Genomic DNA, 12,069 nt, shown 5'->3' with positions numbered 1-12,069 from the left:
TCGAACATTGAACATTCACTGGAAACTTGTGAAACGAAATTCCACTACCTTTAATTTCTCGTGAATAAACCATGACTGGAACTGCGAATGCTCAACATCAGACGAATACATAATACTGTACATTCACAACCAACTCAGTTAATGAACACGTTTAAAGGCGCGAGTCTGGTAGACAGGGGGCAAGATAGCGATCCTAGCGGCCCGGAATTGAACTTCAGTGTAACCACTTCCATAGCGTTTTACGGGCTCTATTTCCAGGCCTTGTATTATAACGTAGGCAACGCGCAAACAAACCTATCAGGCAGAAAGAAAAGAAGAAGAAGATTGTTCTTTTGGAATCCTTATGTTTGCAACACTGATAAGACATATTCATAAATAAAATAAAAATTTAAAAAAAAAAAAAATAAGAAAACAAACGGGACATGTTTTGGTGCAGATTTGAAAGTATGGCAGTGGTTTTTATACAATTTTTCTTACATGGTCCTTGATTTAGTTAAACTATGTCATTTGACAGAAGCTTGACATAACGCTGTATTTTGTTTAAACGAGTGTTTAAGTATATATATGTTTCTGGAGCGAGGAATGTCAGTGTAATTCGGTTAAGTGAAGCCCTTTGATTTCGGTGACAAATCAGTGGTTGGCCCTTTCTACTCGTAACAGGATTAAATTCAGAAATGAGATATCTCGAAAATGGTAGACTCCACAACTATATCGGATAATTTGCAAAAAGTAGGCCTGATTGAACAGTATGTTCAAGACGTGATTGGTTTCAGTTCTCAGTATGGGAGTGACATAAGTATATCATATACAGCGTATAACATCACAGGGAAACCAAGTAAATATCCAGATTATGGAGATTTTCCTCAAGCCTTTGTTATGGTAAGTTATAATTATCGAGGTAACTTGGTGCACAGAAATGTTGTGAACTGATCTGTGAAACATATTTTTGCTAGTAGTGGTGTGTTCAGCCTGAAAGTTTGTGTTTTAAGCGTATTGCTTTCTTTCTTTTTTTCTTCTTGTAGAGAACGTATGGCAGATGGTGGAATGAAGCACCTTCAAGGACCAGTACGTTCATGCCTCAGTCTGTTGGAGAAATAGATAGTCAAGATTTTATAGGTACTTCACCCACACATAACAATCTAACAGTAACTGATAATTTTTTTAACTCCTACTACTGGTAGCCTATTTCATGTTTATGAAAGTGGGGATGGTAGAAACAGTGGAAATTTGTAAGGTTCCCTTTTGTCAATTTGCACATCCTCATTGCAGTAAAGCAGCAGATTTATGTGCTATTATACCAGTACCTCATGGTTATAAACTATTCCTTGAAATCCTCATTAAACTATGAAATTTATACTACCATGGGGATTGCATGAACTGCCACTTTGTTGAGGTCTTTAATGTGTATAGTTCGCGCATCTTTTAGTGATATATTTTTGTCCGGGGTGAGGAGTAAGGAGGGAGCACTGGCGGTTTCGGTAATACGGCCAACAGAATGAAATGAAATCTGAATTGAATCGATAATATGATCGATCAGTATGAATTTTCTGAACTTTTATTATGTTAAGCCAACAACTGTATCACACACACATTATATAGGCCTAATATTATATAATATTTCTCGATGCAAATCTTGTTCCTAGCATGAATTCTATAGTTTGGCTTTGCTGTGTAAACAACAACAGTACGAGTATGTAAAGTTTACGCCAAGACTTCTTCACATTATTAACTCAGCATTAAGACGTTTTTAATTTAAAGTATGTCATCATTGTAACACTATATTGAATGAATGAGTATATGAGTGAACAAGATTAGTGTCATAAGGAACTGGTGATTTGGAATGTACAATTGTAGGATCTGACAGACTGAAGGAAATGTTAAGAGTTGGCATGTGTCCATTTTGGTTGGAAAATTTGAGATTCTGATGAATCTTCTATGGGATCCAAATAATTTTGGAAACAGAAGATATCTAGCTTCAGTTGAGGTTGGGCTTAATTTTCTAACAATTGAAAGTCTTCTTCTATCTCCTAATAGTTTGGAATCTTCACCAGTGGTTTCTGATCTGTGTTACTGAGCTGGCCATCTTTCCTATTTCTGCTGAACAATCTGTATTTAGTTTGATTACCTATAGCTAATTCGTTGTTCTGCTAATGCCAGCAAATATTCCTGAGTGGTTGTGATTTCTCATCTAAATGAAAGAACCTTTCTACCAGTTTTATTGGATCCAAACAACGGTTTCACTTAGAAGGTAGCCTATTATCTAATCACATGAGAGCAGAACTTCGACTTATGATCAGCATCACATACTGAATATTGTGCAGCGCTCATCTTAAATATGTTGGCCGAGTGCCTGGTCTGTCACTGAAGCAGTCTTGCTGTGCTAAATGGGTTAGATAATAGAGTGTTGGCTAGCTCTCCCCAAGGTAGTGGGTTTGATCCTGCCTCAGTTCAATGGTACGTGAAGAGATGTCGCTTGTGGAAATCTACAAAGCGGCACAAAATATTCAGCTCCTCTGCATCTTTGGAAACTTTGGGACGTAAAACAACATTATTAAAAGCAGCCTCAGACGTCCTAGATTTACAGTGATGTTCTCTCCGCGAGCTGAACCTGGTCAGCCATCAGCATTGTTTTGTTAATATCTTCTTAAATCTGTCCACATTCAAACTGGCTTTATGTTCAGAAGCATTGTCAGACATCCTAGATGTGGACTGGTGTTTTTCAGCTTTAAACGTTGATTTTCCTAAAGCAGCTAGTTTTTACTGGCCATAGTAAAATAAACCAGCTCTGTAAAGTGTCACTGGCTCTAAATAAGTTCCAGTTAACGGTATGCTATGTGACTTAATCAGGGAAATCATAGAGTGCGAAGGACAAACAAGCAGGAGAAAAATAGTGCATAATATCACTCAAAGAAGCGAGAGTCCAGGTTTTGGGATGAACACTCCCATACATACGGAGTAATTAAGGCGTTTTATGCTGACAATAACTGAAGGTAGGAAAAATATCTGAGGACATCCGGATGGGACAAATATGTAAATAGCGTTTGGAAAAATGAAATGTCCCCCACTAAATTCTGATCATATGAGTTATGGAATTTTGAAAGCAGTACAAAGGAGAAATGTAGGTGCAGGGCATATTTATTTATTTATTTATTTACGTCTTCAACAGAGCTTAAGCTCCGATTACAAAAGACGTACATTACATTGTATTAAACTATTACAGTTTTAGCAAAATAAATAAACCAAAAAATGCATATTATAATAAACCAAAAATGGGAAGAAGTTTTAGAAAATGTTTGAGGGAAATACATTAGACAATGAAAACAATCAATGATGTTAAATACATAGTTTCATATACACTGAATGCCTTAATAGATCATACTGTACTTAAGCTACACTATAGCTAAGATATAACATAACATATAATATATAATCTAACATATTCACACATATGTACATTATTACAGATTACGTTCTGTAGTTGACGATATATCTTGTAATCAGAGGTGAAACTTTATTTACAATTTAAGAATGGTAGCTCTTATACCCTTAATATATGTCGATAATGCCGAGATGAAATCTAAACTATCATTGATTTTAGTGAGTTTATTGTACATTAGACACATTCTTACTAATGGTGAATTTTTATAATATAGGCTACTGTTTTTGGTATTTTGCAAACTAACAGATCTCGATGTCGTAAGTTTCCTGCTCTGGCATTAAAATGAATCTACTGCAAGAAGCCACTGTTGTCCAACATTCCATTAACTGTTTTAAACAAAAACACCTTCTGTAAGGTTTTGCGCCTTGCTGCCAAGCTAACATAGTTGAATTCATCCAGTAGTTGACTAAAATTTATTTGCTTTAAATGCAGATATAATATAAGTATGGATGTTAAGTATTAAGATAAGAAAATGACTTATGCTGTTATTTCTTAAGCCTGAAGGGGTAAGGCAGAGGTAAGAAATTAAAGTAGAAAACTGAAGTAGAGGTTAAATACAGTAACAATTATAGCAGATGTCAGTAAACACCTTTCAGTGTGAAATTATGGGCTACACTCTGTGGCACTGTTCTGATATAAACAACCATGCTTAGCACTATTCAAACACGGTTGTTAGGTCCAGCAGTATTCCGAAAATACCCCTCAGACTGGCAGCTTCTACCCAACGAACAATCATGAGTTTACAGAAATGACGACAAAAATGGCAATACTTAAATCTCTGCTTACAAGCAGACTGAGACATTGCCATGGCAACGGGTAGATTCACTGTTGATCTGTGAGGGTGTTCGTCTGTTCGTGACTGGCTGCAGAGCATGAAGCCTGTAGAAAATAGTAATTTTCTTCATCATTTGAAGAGTAAGCAAAATGTACTTAACAGAAATGCTTTAAAATGAAGGGTTATTTCACAAATAGACTATGGATTTTATAGAAAATCAATGGTGTAAGAGAAAATTGAGAAAACTTTTCTGGTCTCCCTATAAACCTCCAAACTGTTCAATGATTTTGAAATCATATGCATATCAAAACCTGCTGCTTGATGAGTAGACTCTAAATATGAAATTTTGTCGAGATGTATCCATCTGTTTCACTGTGATGGTGGGTCAAATAGAGACACGAAACCTAAAAACCGCTGATATGGTCTTGGGTTAACCTAAAATGGATACCTGAAAAATTGGCAAAATAAATAAAATTACAGACAACAGACCCCCTACAACTTTATTTATATACACTTGCAGAAAAAAATATCCTAACACTAAGAAGGGGTTGTGCTAGATTAACGAACATTGGTAGGCATGTTTATACATCTGAAAGATGAAGTTGATTCAAATTTCCCACAAATCGCATTAGTGTGGCGCTAGTACTGGCCCCATGACGTTGCACATCAGGTTTGCTTTAAATACGGGCTGTACTGTGTGAGAGTGTTAGTTACCTGTGAGATTGGACGGAGTGACTGTGAGTGGATCAAGAATGCCTTTACGACGACGAAGAGGCCGGTATCAACAGCTCACTCCGGTTGAATGAGGCCGTATAATAAGGCTACGTGAAGGTGGATTTTCCTTCCGCGCTATTGCAGAACGACTTGGCAGGAATGTCTCCACTGTGCATGCGTGCTGGCAGCATTGTTCATGAGAAGGTTCACTCGCAAGAAGACCGGGCTCTGGACGTCCCTGTGGCACCACTGAGAGGGAGGACTGCCACATTCAGCTTATGGCCGTGAAGCAGTGGACCACGTCTGCAGTAGCAATTTAAGCGGCAGTTGGCACTGCAGTGATGCAACGAACTGTTCGAAATCGGTTACTTGAAGGACAGCTCTGAATCAGACGCTCTGTGGCGTGCATTTAACTTACCCTAAACCACCGCCGTGTGTGACTTCAGTGGTGTTAAGCGAGAGCTTATTGGAGGATGGAGTGCAAGTACATTGTGTTTTTCTGATGAAAGCTGGTTCTGCCTTGGTGCCAGTGACGGTCGTGTGTTGGTTAAAAGGAGGCCAGGTAGGCGCTTGCATTTCACCTCTCTGCAGTGTCGATTCACTGGACCTACACCGGGAGTTCTGGTCTGGGGAGCAATTTCCGGTGAGAGCAGGAGCACTCTCATGGTTATCCCAGGCACCCTGACTGCAGATGTGTATGTCCGTCTGGTGATTCAACCTGTTGTGCTGCCATTCATGAATGGTATTCCCGGGGGTGTTTTCCAGCAGGTTTGGTTTAAATACGCCCCCGTGCTGCTGTTGTAACCCAAGGTGCTCTACAGATTGTCGACATGTTGCCTTGGCCTGCTTGTTCTCCTGATCTGTCCCCAATTGAGCACGTATGGGACATCATTGGACGACAACTCCAATGTCGTCCACAACCAGCATTAACCATCCCTATATTGAGGTTGATAAAACTAGTTTGGAGGTAAAATTACAAACTTTACCCAGTGCAGATTGTCAACTACTGGATGAGCAGGGCAGTCATCAACTAGTAAAAGATTTTTTTTTTTTTTTTGTTTCTTTGATTTCAGATGGAAGTCCCAGTTATGCAACCACTTTTCAAAAATTTCCAATGTTATCCAAGACTTGGCATTGGTTTCGTAAACTACGGGATGGAATGTTTTAAAAATATTTTTGTTTTCTCCGTTTGCCAACCGCCAACAGCTTTTCTTTATGATCCTGTCATATTCGCAGCAACTATAATGGTGATTCTGTCTTAGACATTTCCCTCCCGAACACTGTTCACCTGTAAATTTCAGTGTCTTATCTGGCCACGAACCTACTACGCTGGCGTAGCAGGGGAGAGGTGATACTCCCACGTGGCGCGTCTCAGGTGGCGGATAGGGGGGTCCTAACCGGCTTGCCGGCAGACTTGAGGGAAATAAAATACCTCTCGCGGACCAAGCACACAACCCCTGTGGGTGGGGGCCTCAGACGAGCAATACACCCACGGTATCCCCTGCCTATCGTAAGAGGCGACTAAAAAGGGCAATCAAGGAATGATTGTATTAGAACCATGAAACTACTTGTGATTAGTATCACCAAGCGGGGAACACCATGGGTCGCTTTTACTTGCGCGTAGTACCACTATGTTCGGTACCAAATAGGTTTGTGATTAGTAGCAAAAGAGTACATTGCTGGCTTTTACAGTACCTGTGATTGGTAGCACTATATGAGTGATACGATGGGGTGAACGACACCATGGTTCTGGCTTGCCTATGATTAGTACCCACTATATGAGGAACACCAAGGGATAGTGCGAGTCCCTGTGGTTAGTACACTTACGTGATGAACACCATAGGTTTGTGTTGCCTGTAAATCAAATCAAAATCAAATCAAAATCTCTTTATTTGCAAATGAGGTGTCTACCTCGGTGGCAAATGGCACACTAAAATACATTATTGTCAGCACTAAATATTAAATTACCGAGCTCGATAGCTGCAGTCGCTTAAGTGCGGCCAGTATCCAGTATTCGGGAGATCGTGGGTTTGAACCCCACTGTCGGCAGCCCTGAAGATGGTTTTCTGTGGTTTCCCATTTTCACACCAGGCAAATGCTGGGGCTGTACCTTAATTAAGTTCACGGCCGCTTCCTTCACACTCCTAGCCCCTTCTTGCCTCATCGTCGCCATAAGACCTATCTGTGTCGGTGCGACGTAAAGCAAAAAAAAAAAAATTAAATTACCAAGAAAAGAAAATTTTCCTATAATACAATATTATACAATTTACGCTAACAATTTTTTCTATTAAACACACAGCTCATCCTTAATAAATTTATATTGTTTACAAAATTCTACTTATATTATCTCCTGTACTACTTACAAATATAGTCAACTGATATACAGTATGTGGAATTACTTCAAATGATACCATACAACTGGTATAACATTAAACTTTACATTGCATTTATTTACATTTTTTTTTTTTTTCCTACCCATTCTGGAACCTAAGTAGCATAACGACCTGCTGCGTCTTAACCAGAGCCCCTTTTGCAACCACTTTTCAGAATTCCTGAAGGGCCTTCACAGCTACCATAGCGGTCCCAGGGCCCTCGAAGTCCCCACTGTACTTTACCCCTACAGGCAGTCCCGTACTATGGCTGTCCAAACTCCTTAGACCAGGGGATGGAATTAATTTATTCACACAATTTTTTTTAATTTACAATAACCTGCGCTGGTCGAATGCCCTCTAACATTTCATTTATTTTCTCTGTTGCTGTTTATTCTCTTCTTGAATATCTGGTAAACTGTTCCACTCCTTCACACCTTTCCCAATGAATGAAAATTTACCCCAGTCACTTCTGCTAAAATTCCTTCTAATTTTATATTTGTGGTCTGTTCTGCCGATATAATTATTTTCCAACTGAAGCCTCTCACGGATATCTCCCCATGCTTCTTCTCTTGTATAGGCTCTATATAATCCTATAAATCTAGTTTTCTCCCTTCTCTTACTTCAAGTTTTCCACCCAAGTTCCTTTAACATTTCTAATACACTACTCTTTCTCCTGAAATCCCCTGTTACAAATCTTGCTGCTTTCCTCTGCACACTATCTATTTCTTTTATTAGGTATTCTTGGTGAGGATCCCAAACACTGTTTGCATATTCCAATAATGGACGAACCATACTTAAGTAACTTTTTTCTTTTAATTCTTTATTGCATCTTTTAAGTAGCCTCATTATGACATGTAACGATCTGTATGCTTTTCCAACAATGTCATCAACATGACCCTTCCAGTGCAAATTACTTTCAAATCTCACACCTAAGTATTTGCACTTGCCATCTTTTGGGATAACTACCTCATCCAAAATATATTCAAATTCAGTTTTAAAGCTCCTGTTTGTAAAAGTTGTAACAGTTGATTTGCCTCCATTAACCTTCATATTATTTTCTTCAACCCATTGTTGGATACTTTCAAGTTCCCTTTGTAATTCTGAACAATCCTCAATGTAATTTATTTCCCTATAAACAGTTATGTCATCTGCTTGCCATGCTACGGTAACCGAGTAGACCGTACAGCCAGGGACTCGACGCCGAGTGTTGGGCGGCGGAAAATAACCTAACTCCCCACAAGAGCCAACGGCTTCGGGCGGATGAGCTCTTGTGGGAGGGTAATGGGCCCTCAGCAGAGGAAATGCTGCTGAAATACCATTGAGCTGCAGCGTCTGTACCCCAGAGGGGCGGCTGCAAAAGGCGTCTGTTCTCCAGGTTAGGGGCGGCCTAATTATATGCTGGCAGTAGCTATAAAATGCCCTCAACGACAGACGAAGCGACCCGTCGGTTGAGGAATCATTTGTCGCATCTATGGCTACGTCTCTTCTAAATTCGGAACATACTAGGGCGTCCCCTCAAAGCGACGCGCGCCACTTACGCCCGAGTGACGTGATAAATGAGCAAGGGTTACCTACTCATGGACGGTTTAGGCTAAAGAAGCTAGTTCAACCCAAACAACTACTGAGATTTGCTACTCTCAATATTGGTACGTTGACAGGCCGACATCGTGAACTAGCAGAAATGCTTAAAAACAGACGTGTCAACATTGCCTGCATCCAGGAAACCAAGTGGAAAGGTTCAAAGGCAAAAGAAATCGGAGATGGCTACAAACTCATCTATCATGGTACCAGTACACGAAATGGTGTAGCAATAGTTGTCGACCAGAACTACTGCAACAATGTCACCAGTGTCAACAGGGTGTCAGATAGGCTTATGTCTATCAAGATTGACTCAACTTCCATCACTGCCTACATTGTATCTTGCTATGCACCTCAAACTGGATGCACTGAGGATGAGAAGGATGAATTTTGGAACAGTCTGGATGCCCTCCTTCGAGCAATTCCCCAGGATGAGTCCATTATTCTTGGAGGAGATTTAAATGGACATGTCGGGTCTCACAAAGAAGGATATATGCGATGCCATGGAGGACATGGGTTTGGTGTGCGAAACGATGATGGATGTCGGATACTCGATTGCGCAGAGGCTCATGATCTGATTGTTACCAACACATATTTTAAAAAGAGGCCAACACATCTGGCTACTTATACAAGCGGTGGTCATGCTTCTCAGATTGATTATTGGCTAATCCGTCAACAAGATTTTAAGCTGGTAACGGACACTAAAGTAATTCCGTATGACAGCATTGCCCCTCAACACCGATTGCTTGTCCTCGATATTCGTAGCAATGTTACACAACCCAAACCTAAACCTAGGACTGGGCCTGACCGAATTAAGTGGTGGCGGATGAATGCCCAACGAAACGAGTTGATGACAGCCTTGGCAAACTTCTCCGTGAAGTCCGATCAATCGGTTCAAGACATGTGGAAAGATGCTGTGGAACAAATACATCAGGCGGCGACAAAAACGTTGGGAAAAACCATACCCGGACGAAAATATATTGATAAACAAACCTGGTGGTGGACAGACGAAGTCAAGCAAGCAATCAAGGAGAAAAAGATAGCCTACAAGACTTGGTGGAACTCACGTCTTGATACTGATCTTCAGCAATATCGCGACCTGAAATCTGCAGCAAAAAGAGCTGTAGCTGCAGCAAAGGACCATTATTACCAGTCACTATACGACCAGCTTGACACACCATCAGGAGAAAACAATATATATCGTCTTGCTAAGTCCCGTCACCGTTCAACTCAGGACATTGGACACGTAATGCACATCAAGGGAGCCGACGCCAAACTGCTACGAGATCAACAATCCATTCTCCAGCGTTGGGCAGATTACTTTAATAACATCAGCAACAAAGAATTTACGCATCCACCAATTTCTAGTCCTGATCCTATCGTAGGCCCTGTTCCCTCAATTACATCCGAGGAAATAATGCTTGCCATTAGCAAAATGAAAAATGGAAAAGCAACTGGTCCAGATGACTTACCAGCGGAAATCTGGAAAATGCTCGGAAAGCCTGCTTCAGAGTTCCTTGTCTCACTCTTCAACCAAATCATCGCCGAGAAACAGCTTCCACACACATGGACAACTAGCACAACAGTTCCAATCTGGAAGGGAAAAGGAGATGTGAGTGATTGCTCGACCTATCGCCCTATACGACTCCTCTGTCATACTTTCAAGATCTTTGAATGTGTACTTGACAGCAGACTCAGATGTATTGTCTCTGTAACACCAAACCAGTGTGGATTTGTTAAGGGATGCAGTACCATCGATGCAATCCATGCCACACGCCTCTTGATGGAAAAGCACAGAGAGAGACAGAAGAGTGTACACATGGCATTTCTAGACCTAGAAAAGGCTTTTGACCGTATCCCACACGAACTTATTTGGCGAGCTCTTCGCTGTCATGGCGTCCCTGAAGAGTATGTAAGCTGGGTGCAACTTCTGTATCGCAATTCCACTAGTGTTGTCCGGAGTCCTGCTGGAATCTCTCCGCCTTTCGATATCACTGTGGGTGTTCATCAAGGTTCTGCCCTTTCACCATTGCTATTCATCCTCTGCATGGATACGGCAACAGCTGACATACAGACTTCACATCCCTGGACCCTTCTTTATGCCGATGATGTGGTACTTGCACAAGAAACCCGTCCTGAACTCCAGCATCAGGTTCAAACGTGGAAGGACAGACTGGCTGAAAATGGACTGCACCTCAATATCCAGAAGACAGAATACCTGGAATGTGGCCCCCAAACCAGAGGTACCATAAGTATCAGTGAAGAAGACCTGCAGAAGACCATGCAATTTAAGTACTTAGGATCCGTCGTCACCTCAAACTGTGACACCACTCCTGATACTCGGATGAGGGTAAATGCAGCTTGGCTCAAGTGGAGACAGGTCACTGGAGTCCTCTGTGATAAAAAGATGCCTCAATATCTAAAGGCAAAAGTTTATAAGAGTGTGGTATGGCCAGCAGCGATCTATGGGACTGAATGTCGCCCCATGACGAAACAACAGGAGCAAATGTTGACAACCATGGAGATGAAGATGCTTCGATGGTCCATGGGGCTGACCCGATGTGACCACATAAGGAACACGGATGTCCGGCAAAGGTTTGGTGTCGCACCCATCATAGACAAAGTGAGGGAAGCCCGTCTCCGCTGGTACGGCCACGTCATGAGAAAACAGGACGACTCAGTTGCCAAAACAGCGCTCCACATCAACCCAGAGGGAACAAGACCACGAGGAAGACCGGCAAAGAGATGGACTGACAACATCAGGGCAGACATGCACAGTGTTGGCTTAACACCAGAAGATGTCAACGACAGACAGAAATGGAGGAGATGTAGCAAAGCAGCAGACCCTGCAAGTCGGGATTAATGCTAAGAAAGAGAGAGAGATTGTTCCCTAAATCATTTACGTATATTAAGAAAAGTAACAGTCCGATTATACTACCCTGTGCAATTCCCTTCCAGACTTTCTCTTCCTGCGATACATTATTTCCTACTTTGACTTTCTGAACCCTTGAATTTAGAAATGTTTTTATCCAATGCGTAACCCTTACGTCCAATCCTATTCCCTCCAATTTCTTTAATAATATTCCATGTTCCACTTTATCAAAGGCTTTGGAAAGATCTATGGCTATGCAATCTAACTGACCTCCTGAATCCAATTGATCTGATATGTCCTGCTGAAATTCCACCAGTTG

The 12,069-nt window shown here is 41.1% G+C and overlaps 1 protein-coding gene across 3 annotated transcripts in view; it reads left to right on the top strand.

The window, feature by feature from the left end:
• The first annotated feature begins 420 nt into the window (after window positions 1-420).
• The window catches only part of Fbxl4 (F box and leucine-rich-repeat gene 4), a 279,999-nt gene continuing 268,350 nt past the window's right edge, over window positions 421-12,069 (top strand). For 2 of the 3 annotated variants that reach the window (XM_067137655.2, XM_067137657.2), the window contains exons 1-2: window positions 421-879; window positions 1,023-1,116. In XM_067137655.2, coding sequence (XP_066993756.2) covers window positions 691-879; window positions 1,023-1,116 — 283 coding nt within the window. In that variant the 5' untranslated portion in view covers window positions 421-690. The remainder of the gene's footprint in view (window positions 880-1,022; window positions 1,117-12,069) is intronic. The other variant, XM_067137656.2, reaches the window with a different exon arrangement.

Source organism: Anabrus simplex, chromosome 1 (genome assembly GCF_040414725.1).
Source record: "Anabrus simplex isolate iqAnaSimp1 chromosome 1, ASM4041472v1, whole genome shotgun sequence".
Lineage (NCBI taxonomy): Eukaryota > Metazoa > Arthropoda > Insecta > Orthoptera > Tettigoniidae > Anabrus > Anabrus simplex.
This window is presented reverse-complemented; position numbering and strand designations above follow the sequence as displayed.